The following is a 20,469-nucleotide window of genomic DNA, read 5'->3' on the forward strand; positions in this document are numbered from 1 at the left end:
ATATTATGACGTCACTGCAGTAGAAGGGATTGACAATTACTGAATTACGTCATGGCTGCTTTTATCTAACGAAGAGCAATAAGAAGTGGATAAAACGTTATAATAAAATACATTTCTTTTGTCTTTCTTTTCATTTCATCATTGGTATCTATGCGATAAAATAGGAACATGGAAAGTCGATTAATCACTGTGAAACATTTTTTCTGTCAATCTTTTTCATTCTATTGAACATACAGTTGTTATTGTAATGTTTGCCCAATTAATTCATTATTATCATATAACCATTCCCCACAGCTAATATACCTTACAATTTTGGCAAGTGTAAATTCTTATTAGAGTTCCCCTACCTTTTTTGAAGAGTATATTTATATATAAAGATAATACCAAAAACAGTTTCTGGAAAGATGTATTATTCAGTTGGGTATTATTACAAGAAAAACAAAGTCTAAAAACTACAGAAGATATACAAGGACTGAATATTTGGTATAATACCAACATCTTAAAAAGTTACAAACCGTTTCTATATAATGAATATAAAAAAAAGGAATAATGTTCATAAACGACATACTCGACAATGAAGGGAATATTTTGGTATTTGAAACGTTTAGAAGAAAATATGACATAAAAACTATTTTTTAAAAATATGATCATTAGTAAATGCTGTAAAATCGTTCCTACGTCCATTAAACAATATTACTAACAAAATATTCACATCTGTTAAAATTCCAATTTTACCTTTCAAAATGAAAATTCTACTGAACACAAATGCAGGATGTAAAGATCTGTACAATATGTTGAATAAAAAACATAACTCCAAAGTCACAGATAAAATATGCAAACAAAGGATTGACATACGACTATTGTACGTGGGGAAAATACTATGCTCTACCTTTCTATTGTTTAAAAGATACAAGTTTAAGGTGGTTTTAATACAGACTGTTACATGGAATTCTGGCTACAAATACTTTTCTCCATATGATACAATATGTTGATTCAAACAAATGCTCTTTTTGTAATAATGAACCGTAGACATTGCAACACCTCTTTTTACGACTGCATTGCTTTGGGAAGCAGTTAAAAAATGGATTTTTGAAAAAAAATTGTCTTTGCATCCCACTAAGCAAAAATGTAGTTATGTTTGGAATGACAGATGGTGATCTAAGATACGTAGTAAACTGGATAACTGTCAATATAAAATATTACATTTACAACATGAAAATACTTAAACAAAGTTTGCACAAAAAGCTATTGAAAATATCCTGAAAACTAAATTCCAAATAGAAAGATGTATTTATTTAAAAAATTGTCATTATGACAAATTTAATGAACATTGGGAGAAATGGTTGAATCTTTTTGCTTGAAAATCTGAGAATTAATTGATACCACTTTCTTCAATCGCATAACTGCACATTTTGTTAACCTAAAGGAAAATCCGGGCTTGCTTGGATATACGAAAACTTCAGTAGAACCAGAAAACCAATCTTAATCTACAATACGAGTAAATAATACATGCTTCTTTCTCTCCTTTTTAGTTTCTGTTTATCTTTCCTCTTTTTTTTTTTAGAGAGAAATAAGGTCCTTAAATCCGTGACAGTATGCCTTTAATGTAATTGATTAATACATTTTAATTTAATATATTCTCTATATCGAAATTAACTTTCATAATATGCGATGTATAAATGTACATATATGTATGTGTATGTGTATGAATATATACATGTATTTTTGTAAGGCAGTGATTCAAGGCTCCCCAACCTTGACACTGTCAACTGATCTGGGGGCAATAAACTCATTAATATATATATATATATATATATATATATATATATATATATAAAATGCTTAATGTTATATGTAAGTGTACACCAAATTTCAATAATGTACTCATTTTTCATATTTTTGCATAGTGTTATTGATAAAGAAAAAGTTATTGTGAATCATGGAAAACTTTGCCTAACTTCCTTTTATCTCTTGTCTTGTGCAGATTAGGGAATACGGTTTTCTCGTTTTATTAAATGCTTTATTAAATGCACGTACTGTGCAATATTTGAATTTTACTATTAGAAATGGAAAAAAAAAGAACAGATTATATCACTACAAGACTACGTTCTATGAATATTGCATTTGGAAACCCAAAATAGTAAATTCATGAGGTGTTTTCTTTGCAGTGGAACCAAAACTAACATGTACATTTTGACCACATTATTATAGTTATCTTATTGTAAATGCTTACGTCGACGTAACTGGCGTTGATGTAGTCAGAATACGGGACGTTTGGCAACATATATAGTTTCACACGATTATTGTCATCTGGAATAAACAGAAATAACAATAACATGACCAAAGCAGGATCTTGCGCAAAGTGAACGAATAATAAAACATGTCTGATTCACTATTTTCCATGGATATATAACAGATTAGATAAATTGGTAAATATTTTATGTCCTAAAACATAATAAATAAATAAATAAATTATTAGTAATTAGTAATAATAGTAATAATTATAATAATTTTCTTTTTTAATAATAAATGAATACACGAACTGACTGATGAATCAATAAATAAACACAAATAAATCCATAAATAAATAAACAAATAAATAAAATAATGAATTGACTGATGAATGAATGAATGAATGAATGTTTAACGACACCCCAGCACGAAAAATACATCGGCTATTGGGTGTCAAACTATGGTAATGCAAATAAATAAAGTGATGATCAACGTCAACATAAAAATTCAAGGTTTAAACAAAAACAGTGTAAAGAACTGTGCATAAATACAAATACAAATATCACAGAATTTTTGGGACACCGAATTTTACTCTAAACTTCAATTTGTGCTGTATTGGCCATTCTCAAAGAGAATGTTACACCCCTGCACCACGGTGAGGTTACAGCACGCGCAGGGGAATTGACTGATGAGTCAATAAGCATATAAATACTTAAATAAATTATATATATAGTATGTGTATTAATTAAATTAATTCTAAAAAATAAATTAGTAAATCTTGAAATGCATGTTCAGCTACCACTGAAAACAATAAAAATGAACAAGCAAAGCAGAAATATGACAGTTCAAAGACAACTGAATTCAATACAATAAAACAAAAATATTACGAATTATATGTAAGCATACGAAAATCATCTAGTCATGTGTATGTCATGCAATATTTAACTTTTTTTTTTTTATGATAGTGGCATTTAAACTCACATGGGTAGTAACCAGTAAATCTATTCTTGCATCTGTTATCTGGTATCTGTGAATCATTGTATGGGTGCTTGAATCCGCTTGGCTGTTTCTGAAATTAAGACACTGAAATAATCATTTTAACCATAAGCGTAATGAGATACAAGCAGATGGGGTAACTGCCACCCCAACTCCCGGGCTGGAGCAAATCATTATATTCGGGGAAAAAACCCGATAATAATTCGGGCAAAATGTGTGGTCTTGAAACCTTTTCACCACCTATTTCCACATTTCTGCACATGATATTAGTTGTAATCCATATAAAAATACATTGAGATTCGTTTGCAACCCTATTGCGCTGTTATCTAGATTCGGGCATTTTAGTCTAATTCGGGCAAAAATCAGCTCCCTCACCTACAAATTGGAGCTCGTACACCTGTTTTGAACTGGTTCCAAGCCATTGAAATTGTAGCAGTATACAAGGGGCATAACACACCAAATAACAGAAAACAAAGAAACAAATAAAGAAAATGTATTACAAGATATTCTGCATCAAATCCTCCAGGCTGCCTCCTGATGCTCTCTATGATAGCTTCAAGTTCTGTGACGTCAAAACCTTCTTTTGGCATTTTGAACGGAGTAGGAGCTGCTTGGACATCATTGTAATACGTGTTAGGTTCCTGGACCTGCTCCTCCTCATCCCCATTAGCCTGTTGGTCTTCAGGCTCTCTTTGGTCGACCACTGGTGCAACGTCAGCGCTGACTATGATTGGCAATATGTCACTAGTGCTTCCGATTGGTACTACGTCAGCAGTGTTGTCGTCAACGCCGTTTATGTCTGATTCTACGTAACCAGCGTTTACGACTGATACTATGTTACCAGTGTTCATAGATGGTACTAAGTGACTGGAGTCGGTTTCCTTTGTTACAAGCTTTTTTGTTGAAGGTTTTGCAGATTCTCCAATATTGACGTAGACAGAGCCGTCGGGTGCGCCTCGTGTTATTTCTGTAAAATATTTAAAGTTTTCAAATATATTATTTTTCGTAGTCATCTGTCTAAGATGAACAGCGTGTGTATTGTTTACAATAGATCCACAATGAGAAAATGTAATACAATATTACTAAATCATATTAAATCACAAGGACGGAGCACTATCTGAGATGGGTGACTGATTTAAAGTAAATATCATTGTGTGCGTGTGTGTGCGTGTGTGTGTGTGTGTGTGTGTATTTATGTGTATGTGTGTGTGTATGTGTATGTTTATATGTATGTGTTTGTGTATATTGTATGTGCATTTAATTGATAGATTAACCACACTTTACTGAAATTTCAGGGTTTGATAATTCCACTAGGCTATGGTCTAGTCTAGTGAATTTGTTGTCTACGCTATTAAAATGTCTTGTGCATTATAAAGGTCAGTACCAGTTATCTGCAGTGAGCTCCGTTCAGACGTGCTATATGTTGCCCAGCACGAGTGACTTGGGTTATCGTTCATCACAGGTTGCGGTGGGCAGGGTGTACTGCCATCGAACCGGACGAACATACATGCTGGAGAGTGGCTGTTCTACAGACGAAATTTGTCACAGTGATTCATGAGTGCATAGCACCATCCCATATTCTAAATATTTCTTCTATTATTTTGTATAGAAATGAAAGTTGGACCATGATAATTGCTATGTCGTTGAGGTTAAGCATACCTTGAGGTTTCCCAATGTTTTCTGGGGAGGCTGTATTCTCAGCAGAACTCTTTTGTTTCGGTTTTCGTCTCCTGAAATCAAATTTCAATGCAAAAATCGATTACATCATTTTTCAGGCTGGGGTGTCGTTAAACATCTAATCTAATCTATTCTATCCATCGATTACATAAAATACAATTATTTCACAAAATAATGCATGGTTTGTATAGATTATAGGCCTATCCACAAAGCAACCTCGAATTTACCCAGTATTACCACGTTTGAAACTACATGTATTTAAGCATAAACCTGTGGTATTATATTTGTAACTCAATCAAAAAAGAAATATAAATATGTTTCAACCCGTAAACATGGACACCGCGTTTAATTAATCTACCAACCTGTGACACATCTGGATAATATTGCAACAGTGAAATGATAGTGTAACGTTAGAACCAGAAACTACTGTCTAAAGCAATGTAAAGCTTGTGTCAGTAACAGTTAATCTGAAGTATATACGTTTCTAAAATTATCAAACAAATGTATTTCGGTGTATTACAAACAACAGGATGTAAGAAAATGGATATTCGAAACACGAAAATGTAAGTAACTTATTATTTAAATTACCCAAAACGGTTATAATAGTGGACAAATTTGGGCAAACATTACACAAATATTCAGGCAAAATGTACTAACCTGAGAACTTTATACCATGTATTTACTTCATTCTACCTTCAAAATTAGTTTGTAATTCAACTGGAAAGTTGTAGTGATTCGTTTGCAGTCCTATATAGCTGCATGGCAGTAATGCTAATATGAATAAACATTGTTGTTATCCAGATTCGACCATTTTGATTTAATTCGGGCCAAAACCTGCCTAACCCCTACAAAAATAGGAGCCTGTACGCCTATGAAAACTAGGATCTGTCACTTGAACAAACCCCCCCTAAGTATTTACCTGAAGACTACGATTATGATGATGATAATCACAACGATGACAACTACTGCAGCACTAATGCCTCCAGCTACAGGTGTGACTGGAAAACCATCTGAATCTTTTCCAGTCGACGCTGCACTCTCTAGAATTGTACATGCAAATCGTAAATACATGTCTACAATCAAAGACCCCAAAACACGTTGTATTAAGCTTGAGATTATATGATAAAGAGATTATTACCCTCTTGTGTTTTGGTGTCAATATCATATATCAGAGGCTCGCATAAAGCAATTTTTATTCCTAATATATGATACTGACGATACCGAAAAACTCACACACAGACTCACTCTCTCTCTCTCTCTCTCTCTCTCTCTCTCTCTCTCTCTCTCTCTCTCTCTCTCTCTCTCTCTCTCTCTCTCTCTCTATCTATGTATGTATATATATATATATATATATATATATATATATATATATATATATATATATATATATATATATATATATATATATATACTCTTCAAAAAAGAAACGCAAAAGGGTACAAATGGGTTATAACTCCGATTTTATGTTTCCTACCGGTTCATGCTTTGTGAATATAAGGTCATTGCATGTCCCAAACACATTCCCACGGTTACATTCGATAAAACGCAGCTACTGTACAATAAAGTTCCAAAATGTGAATATTCGCAAAAATGCAGCCACGTGCAAACCATGTCACCACTGCACGTGCGTTGTCTGCACGTGCAACATGAACACCGACAGTATAAAAGTGCAGGGTGTTCGCTTGCCTGGCCTCTGTATCTGGCCGACAGTTGACAATCCAGGACATGCCACGTCTCAGTGAACCGCAGAGAAACAATGCCATCGGCCGACTAGACGCAGGCGAATCCAGAACGGCCGTTGCCAGGGCATTCCATGTGTCCCCAAGCACCATCTCCAGACTGTGGGACCGTTACCAGCAACATGGATCAACACGTGACCTCCCTAGATCCGGTCGACCACGGGTCACTACCCCCGGGCAGGACCGCTACATCCGGGTACGCCACCTTCGGGAACGATTGACTACTGCCACCTCCACAGCCGCAGCAATACCAGGTTTGCGCAGGATATCCGACCAGACCGTACGGAACCGCCTACGTGAGGTAGGAATTCGTGCCAGACGTCCAGTTCGAGGTGTCATCTTAACACCACAACACCGTCGACTCCGACTGCAGTGGTGCCAGATTCATCGACAATGGCCTCAACTGCGATGGAGACAGGTGTGGTTCAGTGACGAGTCCCGATTTCTGCTCCGACGTCATGATGGAAGATGTCGCGTGTATAGGCGTCGTGGTGAACGTTATGCGGCAAACTGCGTGCAGGAAGTGGACAGATTCGGCGGGGGTAGTGTCATGGTGTGGGCAGCCATCTCACACACTGGCAGAACTGACCTGGTCCACGTGCAGGGCAACCTGAATGCACAGCGCTACATTGACCAGATCCTCCGGCCACACATCGTTCCAGTTATGGCCAACGCCAACGCAGTGTTCCAACATGACAACGCCAGGCCTCACACAGCACGTCTCACAACGGCTTTCCTACAGAACAACAACATTAATGTTCTTCCTTGGCCATCGACATCACCGGATTTGAACCCAATTGAGCATCTATGGGACGAGTTGGACCGACGCCTCCGACAGCGACAACCACAGCCCCAGACCCTGCCCGAGCTGGCAGCAGCCTTGCAGGCCGAGTGGGCCACCATCCCCCGGGACGTCATCCGTACTCTGGTTGCTTCAATGGGCAGGCGGTGCCAGGCAGTTGTCAACACACGCGGAGGCCACACCCGGTATTGACTCCAGATGACCTTGACCTTAGTGGTGTGTCCTATCACTTACGCACAATGGACTAGAGTGAATTGTGAACAATCCTGCAACATTTGGTAATTATCGGACTCACCATTCAATAATTAAATCAATTCTCCAAATGTTACGACAATGTGGTTTTGCGTTTCTTCTTTTGAAGAGTATATATGTATATATATATATATATATATATATATATATATATATATATATATATATATATATATATATATATATATATGTATATATAACACCAGTGTAAAGTATTACTCATGTGGTAAATTACTCAATATCTAACTAGTTTAATATTGGCACGCGCAGACTGGCGTGGAAGTTTTTTTTTTTTTTTAATTTGAATGACGTCAGTATTCGAATTATGTTACCTGCAATACAATAAAGTTGATGCATGACGGGTCCCTTTTCAGAACGCTAAAACATTAAGTGCAAAATTACTGTTGAAAATGTTTTCGTCAGAGATTATTAACGTGCCTAGCCGTGTTTGTACCAAATAATGTAGTTTAAAAGTGTACTATTTCGAAATATGGCTATGAATTGCAATTGCGATACCATAGGCTATTATATTTGGGCCTATTGTGTACGAAGCCAAAGCGACGTTGCGGCAAGTGCCTGTCGTCGACCTGCTACTCCTTTTTAGAACCCTGTGTGCATAATGTCAGCGTCGTATCTACTAAAGCCCATTATCTTAGCTCAATCTTTGCTGGTCGATAAACAATTCAGTTATTATTATGAATTTCAGTTCCTCATTAAATGAAAATTAATGCAAGCTCCACGCCAAAATCTAAACTGTACATTGCTGACGTCTCGTTGCTCATTGTGACGTCGTTTAAGTTTACGTGTGACGTAGATCACTTACTGGTCCAATTCGTAGATAAAAATAACGTGTAGTAGTTCTCCACATCTGTTTACTTCTGCCTTGTGGCTTGTTTACAGTTGGTAAAAAAAATACTATACTCGCTTGCCTGCAATACCATTTTTATGAAACTCGCTTGTCAGATACGAAAACTGTTCACACGTTTCATACAAATGGTATGGCAGGCAAACTCGTTAGTATTCTATATAAAATCTTACATTTTCAGTGCAATCAAAGTATGTGATATTTTTCAGATTACATACATTTAAGAATTTGTTATCTTTGCAAATTAGATGTAAATTAATCGAGGTCACGGCGCTAGGTTTATTGACATTTAAGCAAACGGACTAGGGTGACATTTCATAATCGACGTATGCATTCATAGTCATCAAATAAAAACGTGTCGGTAGCAATTTTACATTGACAAAAACAACAACGTTATGCACCAGTTTAGTTTGATGTAAGGACATCAACATAACGTAATTCGAGTTTGACGTAATTTTCATTCAGAGAATGTGATGCATTTGATTTGCTCTATAGCGTAGGTACTGAACACATTATAATGATGTCACATATAAAGTTTCCTTGTTTTCAGATGAAGTTTGGAACGTTTAACTTAAGTATGCTGTAAGACGTTTTATTATATACACAGCAATGAAATATATAGGTCTACAGAAACCCTACAAGTGAAATCCGGTGAAAAGTCATATTTCCACTGTATGTTAGCGACATTAAAAATATAGAAATCGTATTTACTTTTTTGTAAACGTTCATGCTTAAATTATTTCCATTTGTCTCATTTCTTCGTATTTACGTTTGGTGATTACCAATGCATCTGTTTCTGTTATTTCTGTGTGTGGGGGGGGGGGGGGGGGGGGGGGCGGGGGGGGTTCTAGAAGGATCGCTTTGTCAGGTATCTTTTCATAGCATTATTATTAAACAAATCTTAATTAAATAAAGATATTTTTTATTCAAATTTCTTTTAAAAAGTGTATGGTGAAGTAAATTTGTTTTGGAAAAGTTCAATCGAAAGAAATATGTAATGGCATTACGTGTTTTCGATAGGATAAAGGAAAGATTTTTTTTTTTTTTTTTAAATAGGAAAGATGTATATAATTAAATAGACAATATCATGGTGTGTTTTTTTCGAATACAATTTTTATGTCAACTGGTGATATATGAAAACCATATTTTCACTCAATGCTTCGCAGTTCGTGAACACATGGTTTTCACACATCTTTCGTTGACATAAAAATCGTATTTATACATAAGTGTTATAAATAAGTGTTATTTTCGAATATTATAATCAAGTTTATCATGGAACATCAAACTGTATAGGCGACAAAGTAGCATTATGTATCAAACAGAGGAAAATCAATCATAGATTTTGAATTCATTATAATTGTATGACAGTTCTATTACCCAATTGGTTTATATTCAAGTGTATTAATAAACACAAAACAAATATATATGTAAAATGGCTTAAATAAACTTTGTGATTTAAAGAAATGAATGTTTATTAGTGTGTAATGGAATATAGATTATATAACTACTACAAAGATATCATTTATTTATGTGAAAGTCACTAAATAAAATAGTATTTATAATTTTTGCAAGGCTTACGTATATTACAACTTGAACTCTTCCATCCCGGCTGACAGCCATGTTGGCATGATCCATTCTTAGCATCACAAGATGAGCTGTCTCCTTTACAGTGTCGTTCACTACACTTTGACTTACACCCGGATCCAAATGTACGACCTTGACACTCTGTAATCATGTACACAGAACGACGTGTTACTTGAACCTATCAATTCAGTGTTAACTTTTATAGTAAGTAAAGGCGCCTAAAGCGGGAAGTGGGTTAGGACACTGTTAACATACAACTATCCGCAGATACTATCCCATTGGTGTAACAAAAACTGTTGTAAATGCTATCCAGATGTCCCCTTGCTGCTGATGGAAAAGAGTAACCCATGGGATTGCGGCAACGGGTTTCCTCTCTAACGATATCTGTGTGCATTAACCAAATGTCCAATGCCATATAACCGAAATGAAATGTGTTTATTACGACTTTAATAACATTTCTTCCTTTCTTCCTTCCGACGCCTATCATAAGAGGTATGATCCTGTTTACCCCTGCGCGTGCTGTAACCTCACCGTGGTGCAGGGGTGTAACATTCTCTTTGAGAATGGCCAATACAGCACAAATTGAAGTTTAGAGTAAAATTCGGTGTCCGTAAAATTCTGTGATATTTGTATTTGTATTTTTGCACAGTTCTTTACACTGTTTTTGTTTAAACCTTGAATTTTTATATTGATGTTGATCATCACTTTATTTATTTGCATTACCATAGTTTGACACCCAATAGCCGATGTATTTTTCGTGCTGGGGTGTCGTTAAACATTCATTCATTCATTCATTCATTCATTGATCCTGTTTAAGAAGTAACGACGGACCGCACCATCATTTCCTTAACTGCTTATTCAATTTCAACCCAGTGATCCACGACTTTAATAACATAATATTTATTATTATATATCAAAAGTTAAAGTTTATTCTGTTTAACGGCACGACTAGAACACATTGATCTCTTAATCATCGGCTATTGGATGTCAAACATTTGGTATTTTTGACATATAATCTCAGGTAGGAAACTTGCTACATCTTTTCATAAGTAACAAGGCATATTTTATTAGCACCATCCCACATACAGGATAGTGCATACCACAGGATATTATATACATGTCGTGGTACACTAGTTGGAACGAGAAATAGCCCAATGTGCTCACTGACGGGAATCGATCCTAGACTGGCCGAGCATCAGGCGAACGATTTACCACTGCCCTACGTCCCGCCTCTATCCTATATCAAGTTCTAATCCATAATCTGCATTTACAAGTATACATGGTAGCAGACATCCAGCTGCCGCTCATAAAATAATTGTTCTTTAAAGCTAAATATATGTTCAGTTAAATGTCCAGTTTTAAAATTAGTGCGATGTGTTAAACATTAAGTATTGTATTTGTGTTACTTCATAAACCTGGTAATAATTTAAGTTTCACCAAATTTAACATTACCACCATAAGATTCTGTTGTTAAATTATGTTGATTAAAAAATCAATGTAACGTGTTGATAAACGCTTTTTTCTTCTCTGTTTTTCACGTTTTAATACAAAGTTAGTTTGTTTTGTTTAACGACACATTGATTTATTAATCATCGACTATTGGACGTAAGGCATTTCGTAATTCTGACATATAGCCTTAGAGAGGAAACCCTCTAGATGTTTCCACTAGAATCAAGGGATCTGACTATGATATTGCTTGTAATAGAATAGAATACAATACAATAGAATAGAATAGAAGATAATAGAATATAATATTTATTTAACAACACCCAGACACGAAAAAATACATCGGCTATTGGGTGTCATACTATGGTAAATGCAATGTACATAATTTCATCAGGATACCATATACATGTAGCATGATACACCAATGCTGCGTAAAAAGGTGCATAGCTATGAATAATATAATATATATAATATATGTTCCATAATGATTCGTATTCAATACTCAGAAGCACCCACCAGTTGTGCAGTCAGGTAACTCCCAGCCATCTTGACAACCACCTGCACAGTTTCCATAAGACACGTCACAGTCGTTACTACCACGACAGTGTCTGGCATCACAAGACTTGTTACAGTTAAATCCATAGGTAGCCTGACATGCTGGAAACACATATTTACACAAGCATATTAATGTTGGAACGTTTTTATAGAGGCACTCATTGTGTAATTGCGGGCGGGACGTAGCTTAGTGGTAAAGCGCATACCTGATGCTCGGTTGATTTAGGATCGAACCCCGACGGTGGGTCCATTGGGCTATTTCTCGTTCCATCCAGTGCACCACGACTGGTATATCAAAGGCCGTGGTATGTGCTATCCTGTCTGTGGGATGGTGCATATAAAAGATCCCTTGCTACTAATGGAAAAATGTAGCGGGTTTCCTCTCTATGACTGTGTCAAAATGACCATATGTTTGACATCCAGTAGCCGGTGATCAATAAATCAATGTGCTCATGTATATAGTGAATGTAGTGAAATGTGTAAGATCGTCTTGTTAGTGCATTGTGGATGATGGCCTATTTTTCTTAATCGCATGCGTTTAAGTACTGTAAATATATGTAGTTACACGTGTGTAACATTAAAGCAGGCTTTGTAAATTCGACCATAAATCTACTAGTATTTTGAAATCAAGTATTTTATGTAATGTGCCTATCACAGTGACAACTCACTGCTCCCTTGATTTTCCCAATACCTACATACGTTGTTTTTGTACGCTTTACTAGCTGTTGTGTTGAGTTTAATATGCTCCCAGTAATTGTTACACATTCCCAAAACACACAAACCACGCACATATATCACCGCTACCACACCCCTAACACAACACACGTTAAGCTCTAACATAAGTACAAATACAATTTTGGAAATTTTTATGCTTTAATTTTAAAGTTTAAATATTTCTAAGAACGGTATTGTTATAGTACTTACTGTCAGTGCATGTAATACCTCGCCAACCAGGCATACATCCTCCTTCACAAGATCCGGTCATGTAATCACAAGGTGCCTTGTTGTTTTTACAGTGTCTGGCATCACACGATAATGAACAGTTTGGGCCATATTCTCCATCACATCCTAAATTGTAAAGAGACTGTCCTAAGTTAGCAAAATACTTTTGTACGTATACTATGAATCTCTATATTCACTGTCTTTCTGATCATCCTAATAGTTTTAGTGGCTCAGTGGCTCAGTGGCTTAAAGTTGTTGTTTTTTTCGTCGTTTCTTTCTTTCCTGGTGTCTTTTTTTATCTTTTCGTGCGTACAGAATTATTGAGAGATGGAACACTACAAACATTAGGACAACAAAAATCAAAGCACTGATATTCTAAACGAGAAACGGTATTTAATAAATGCTGGTCAACTCGTCCCAAAACCAACTGGTCCCAAGCGGTTTAGTATACTCGGCTCCCAAAAGTTTTGGTCTGGTTCCCCCACTTTTAACTTTACTGTCTGTAAATAACTTTGGTGTATCATTTTATTCATTAATATTAGTGAAACTCCGCTATTCGAACCCTCTTTTATCTCTTATTAAAACTGGTCCTAGTATCGAATAAACAATCATATATTATTAATAATGACTATGTACAGTTTGATTTGGCGAGTTAACCAATCACTCGGAGGAGTTGGTAACATTTTGGGGGCGAGTTGACTAAAGAGTGTTGGACGAGGTAACCAACCGATGGGGCGAGTTGGCAGGGGGCGAGTTGATGTTGTAGTCTTCAAAACGTGTTCTGTTAATCAGAAACAAGTTACAATGGCAGAAAACACAGGGGATTTTCCTTAAAAGTATTGCACATGAACACATAACACTACTAAAGAAACCAATTCATATTCACTTTCCAGCCAATGCGCTATAAAAATATTATTTCAAAATTACACATTTTAACAGTCATAATCTGTGACAGTGTAAACATACAGAAATTTGCAGGATATGTGTATTAGTTTAACAAAGCGTTAAGTCATGCGCATGTTAAACATAATACGATATTTTGATAGGGTAGTATAAGACAGTATGTTTGTCCTAAGATATGTTCATACTAAATATGATAAATTAGCTATTTTAAGAAAAGTAAAGGAATAGACAATCTACACAGTTACACAATAATGGAATACTAGTATACCTTTACACTGTGGTATGTATCATATTATTAGGCTATAATGTATCAGTAACTGTTTGAAATTAAATGTTTAATTTTACTATGGCTTAAAATTCCAAACACAATGTAGGTGATTCGTATTATGATTTGTATTTAAATGCCACCTTGAATGTGTTAATAGTTTTGTAGTTTAGATTAGAATTATAATGAGGAGTTACACAGTAAATATTTTTAAAAATAGATAATTACAATCAAAGATACTCTCTCTCTTTCTCTCTCTCTCTCTCTCTCTCTCTCTCTCTCTCTCTCTCTCTCTCTCTCTCTCTCTCTCTCTCACACACACACACACACACACACACACACACACACACACACACACACACACACACACACACACACACACACACACACTGGAGAACATCCTGTAACACGAATGACAACAATCTGACAGACGGCGTCGCTGACATAGTAGATTAGAAATCGGCCTTAAGGCTGGTAAGTACTGGGTTAGCTCCACGGCACTGACTCCCACCCAGTGTTAGTTTAACGTCTCAACAAGTAGGCGTAATACCTGTACACCGATTTCTAACTAGTTAACCGCTAAGCAACTATTATGGACAGACAGCTAGATAGTTGCGCGCGCTCGCGTATATGCGTGTGTGTGTATGTGTGTGTGTCCTCGTATGTATTATTTTGATTATGAGGTTTTAGTAAGTGATATACCAGTACAGTCGATCCCCAGCCATCCATCCTGACACGGACCCCTACAGGAACCATTTACGGGATCACAGCTGGTCGTACTCTCTTTGCAGTGTCTTTGATTACAATCGAATGTACAGTCAGCGCCATATGTACCACTGCCACATGCTGAAATAGTAGAAACATATTCAAAAATATTTTAGTATTATTAAAATTGTCACATGAAGCATGGTTTATTTGGTGCACTGTTTTTAGCACAGTGTTCTATAAGCAGCCCTGGCCCATGGTTACGAAAACGTTACGGTTATGCAATTGTGTGCGTTGGCGTGACGTTAAAGACACAAGACGATATTACAAAGCATTATATGTACGGGGTCACGTGCTTATAAACAAAATTAGTCTAGATTCAACACTCTAATCTAGTCTAAGACTTTAACATCATTACAACTTAATGACAATTGCATACTTGCGACGTCATTAAATGTTAACGTTATATAAAGTAAAGATAAAAGGAGACACATGTTTGCCAAGTTGTAGCCGAACATATTAAGGAGATGACATTGCATATGCTTTCATGTCCAGTAAAGGGTATTTCAATTTTTTAAAACAACAAATATTAAAATATTGCATTAACATTGTTGTTTGTCTTTGTAACATATGAATTTCTCTTGAATTGTGATGTATTTGATTTGCCCTATAACATAGGTTCTGAAAACATGATGATGATGTCATATATAAGGTGTCCTTGTTTTCGGATGAAGTTTGGAACATTTAACGTAAATATGTTGTAAGACGTTTTGCATTAATTACGTGAAAGCATAAATAGATATAATATGTTTTACTCGTTAATGGGATTACAAAGTATACAATAAAATAGATAGCTTATAGCTCATATTTTAATTATAAAGCTAACTTTTAAAATGTTTAGTCTAGACAATAACAGGGATATACGCATGGGCCCTGGTCCTCTAAGAAAGCACGTGGCATCTGCCGATACACATAATTCAGGATTTTTGACAGAGACTTGAGGAAAACAACAACACCTGGCCCCACTGGTCTTGTTATTGTTCACCAAACAGAAACTATTAATTAATTGGTTTCTCCCAGAGTGCCTATGCAAATCAATAATATTCTCCCATGACGGTTTATTATGGAAATAATGTTATTATTATTATATAAGAGAATATGTTTTTTCGAATATTATAATCAAGTTTATCATGGAACATCTAAATGTATAAGTGACAAAGTAACATTATGTATCAAACTGAGGAAAATCTAAAATATATTATAATCAAGTTTATCATGGAACATCTAAATGTATAAGTGACAAAGTAACATTATGTATCAAACTGAGGAAAATCTAAAATATATTTTGAATTGATAATTGAATGACAGTTCCATTACGCAATTTAGTTAATTTCCATCTTTATTAGTAGTGTTTAATTACATTAATTCTTACACACAAAACAATTACTACTATATATGTACATATCAAATGGCTTAAATAAACTTCGGAATTTAAAGCAATCACTGTTTATTAGTGTGCAATGGAATATATATCATAACTACTACAGACATAATATTTAAATATGTGAAAGTCATTAAATAATTTGTTGAATGGCTTACGTCTGTTACAACTTAATATGTTTGATTACTTACAAATATTACAACTTGGACTCTTCCACCCCGGCTGACAGCCATGTAGGCACTTTCCATTCTGAGCATCACAAGATGAGCTGTCTCCTTTACAGTGTCGTTCACTACACTTTGACTGACACCCGGGTCCAAATGTACCAGCTTGACATTCTGTAATGATATACACACAACGACGTGTCACTTCTACCTATCTAGGAGCAGTTCAATGCAATATTAACTTTCAGAGTTAATAAAGTCGACGGAAGCGGGAAGTGGGTTGAGGAACATGTCTCTACCTCATCCCAGCTATACGGCAAAATAACTGACAAAAACTGGCGTCAGATACTGTCTTCCTCTAACGCCTAGCCTATTGGTGTAAAAAATCCGTTGTAAGTACTATCCAGTCTGATCGACAGTACGTATATAATATCTGTTTGTATATGCACAATCCCCCACAGAATATCACATACACGGCCTTTGATATACCAGTCGTGGTGAAATGGCTGTTACGAGAAATAGCCCAATGGGCTAAACAACAGGAATCGATCCCAGACCGACCGTGCATGGGGCAAATGCTTTATTACTGGGTTACGTCACACTTACGTCATATAATGTAATAAATTAAATACCACACTCTCATGAATTCATTGTATTCTTTTGATAATACAATATGATACAAATCATAAACGTGAAAAATGAAATGCAGTTTGCAAGGGACGGATCCAAGAAAGAGGGTCCTGGGGACCCGTCGTCCTCTAAAAAGATTCAAGCACCACCCTGTTTATACTATTTTACTTTTTGTCTCAGTGGGACGAGTTGATCCATGTGCCCTTTTTCTCATTAGTGCCCTCGCATGTATTTCCTGGATCGGCCCCTGTTTCTTTACTGTATCAAAGTAGAGGGTAGTTAAGGAAAGGGGACGAATACTTGTATTATTTTACTATTTTATCAATCTGACTCAAATCATCTCATCTGGTCTGTAACTAATACTAGTGAATCTGAAAGCAGCCCCTTGACCAGCTGAACTGATTTCTATCAATTTGCTACTTGCTGAACGTTTATTAGTTTCTCACTGCGACATTCGATTTAATATAAAGAGAACATTCACTACAAATACTACATTTACATATCATCCAAGAGACGGTGTACATAATTTAATTCAGATACCATATACCATGGTAAACTAGAAACTCTATGCTGCGTATAAAGGTACATAACTATGAATAATATAATACATCTATTATAATGATTCGTATTTGATACTTTGTATCACCTACCATTTGTGCAGTCAGGTAACTCCCAGCCAGCTTGACAACCACCTGTACAGTTTCCATAAACACTATCACACGCCTTACTGGCAAGACAGTGTCGGGCATCACAAGACATGTTACAGTTAAACCCATAGGTAGCGTCACATGCTGGAAATACATAACAAAACAATATATTTGCCAAAGCTTAAATATATCAATTAATTAGAACATATTTATAGACGTATCCATTATGTAACTTATATGTTTATATATTGAAAGGTATATAATGCAGCAAATCACAACGTTTAAACAAGTCAAGAGGAATACACACACACACACACACACACACACACACACGTATGTATGCATATATATATGTGTATGTAAATATATATTATATATATATATATATATATATATATATATATATATATATATGTGTGTATGTAAATATATATATATATATATATATATATATATATATATATATCTATATACATACATACATACATATACATACATACATATACAGCGAGAGAGAGAGAGAGAGAGAGAGAGAGAGAGAGAGAGAGAGAGGAGAGAGAGAGAGAGAGAGAGAGAGAGAGAGAGGGGGGGGGAATTGGGTCCATTAACGAGATAATATCCCTGGTGGATTGAGTCGTAACTGGAGTACTTCTACAGCACCACGTGTCATACCCTCGTATTCAGCCTCTTCGACGATTCAATCAATATTTCTCTCAACCATACAGAAAACCATGGAGAGCATCCATTAGGATCAAGCCCAGGTTGCTACTGCCATTCTGCATCAGCGACGTGAACCACCTGCAAACCGCGTAAGACGCCTGTAGAGTAAGCTTCTCAGGTCCTCAAGTGCTAACGGGTAATGTGTGAGGTGGAAGTAGATTGCATTTTATAACCACATGTTGTATTATTCTTTGTAAATGAAACTATTATACGTGATCCTACTCATTCAACAAAGAACAAAGAACACCATCCATTAACCTAAGACCATCTGAAAGAAAATCAAAATGACTCTACTGAACAATGTATTGACATGTTAATAATTATGATGCACCTACGTATTGTACAGTTGATAGAATGATACCCTCTGTCACAGCCACTGACACATTTTCCAGTCACATGATTACAATCAGTGTTCTCATGACAATGTCTATAATTGCAGAGACTTTCACATCCCTGTCCATATCGATCATGTGAACATTCTGAAATATAAACGCCATGAACAATATTATTATCCACATAGTGGAAAATATATAGGAAACTATGATAAGGGACATTCCGTATTAGTTATTCAGTTATTAAATTCATTTCATTTAGATATTGAATTTTATTGTGAAGTACCATGTCTTTTTGGTTTATATTCATTGTCGTAATATCACGCGATGGATACTGAGGTGTGATAAAGATCAACATAGGTTACTTTATTTTACTCTTATTTGTGTGCATACGTTCAGTTAAAGTTCATATACGGGGCTGTCGAATATGGGTTAGTTGACAGTTGCTAATGCTTACACGGCGTAACGGTCTTATTCCTATCCGATATACAGTTAGGACTCACGGCAAATATTTAGGTTTAAGCCCCAAATAATTTTACTGACGTTCCTGTATTCATAGGCACTACATCTGTGGTACTTTGAAGTGGACAGAATTTGGAATACGAAGTTAGCAGGAAGCCAAAGTTTCTGTACGAACATTTGTAGCCAACAATAAACTGCTCGGCCGAAATAGTTTTGGTTATTTGTGCATTTTTATTATGGGGTGTCATATTATTGTCAGTAACTATTTATTTCCGTCACTTTGTTAAAGTCTTTATGTTGCAGAAAAAAAGGAATGAAAAAAAAAAATCTTATCTTACTTAGCTTGCAATCTGATCCTATCCAGCCTGCTATACACCCATTGTCACACCGTCCGTTGTCGACACACCTTGATTCTCCAGTACAATGTCTACTGGAACAGTCGTCACTGCAGAGTTCACCATAGTGACTGGAATCACAAACTGGAAATATAGCATATATTAAGTAAATGATATTTGCTTTAAGCAACAAGAAATAACCGGGGGTCGGGTGGGTGGGGGGGGGGGGGGGGGGGGGGGGGGGGGGGGGGGGGGGGGGGGGGGGGGGGGGGGGGGGGGGGGGGGTGGGGGGGGGGGGGGGGGGTCGTGTCCGTGGGTATATATATTTTCAAGAAGAGCATGACTGGAACCCTCTGAACTAAAACATTTCGCTCGTCTCAGTCTTGGCACTTCGCTACATAATTTCCTGTACTTGCTGATGTATATTAAGTTGCAGAAGTAAAAGTAATTAATGGGATTTCTTCCTGACACTTAAACTCACACATAATTGGTTTTCCACGACTGGTGTATCAATGACCTTGTTAAGTGATGTTATGACTGTGAGAAAATACACATAAAATATCCCTTGCTGCTGATGGAAAACTTTGTTCTGCAGACTGCGTGTAATAATTATCAACTCATGGACATCAAAAAGTCGAGGAATAATTAATCAATGTGATCCTTTTTTTACCCACACCACCAGGACACATTGATTAATTAATCATTGGCTATTGGGTGTCAAACATTTAGTCATTTTGACATATAGTCATCAGAGGAAACCTGCTACATTTTTCCA

General features: G+C 36.0%; 1 protein-coding gene across 1 annotated transcript; it reads right to left on the reverse strand.

Annotated features, from left to right (window-relative positions):
- Positions 1 to 2,233: 2,233 nt before the first annotated feature.
- On the reverse strand, positions 2,234 to 19,838 carry LOC121366392 (multiple epidermal growth factor-like domains protein 10; the record flags this gene model as incomplete). Its single annotated transcript, XM_041490861.1, has 13 exons — positions 2,234 to 2,310; positions 3,214 to 3,301; positions 3,729 to 4,195; positions 4,888 to 4,958; positions 5,825 to 5,945; positions 10,142 to 10,288; positions 12,110 to 12,250; positions 13,073 to 13,216; positions 14,961 to 15,104; positions 16,596 to 16,742; positions 17,849 to 17,989; positions 18,901 to 19,044; positions 19,698 to 19,838. Coding segments are annotated over 13 exons (1,973 nt in total), but the record flags the coding sequence as incomplete, so codon positions are not given.
- Positions 19,839 to 20,469: the final 631 nt, after the last annotated feature.

The sequence above is a fragment of the Gigantopelta aegis genome, unplaced genomic scaffold, assembly GCF_016097555.1.
Source record: "Gigantopelta aegis isolate Gae_Host unplaced genomic scaffold, Gae_host_genome ctg5532_pilon_pilon:::debris, whole genome shotgun sequence".
NCBI lineage: Eukaryota > Metazoa > Mollusca > Gastropoda > Neomphalida > Peltospiridae > Gigantopelta > Gigantopelta aegis.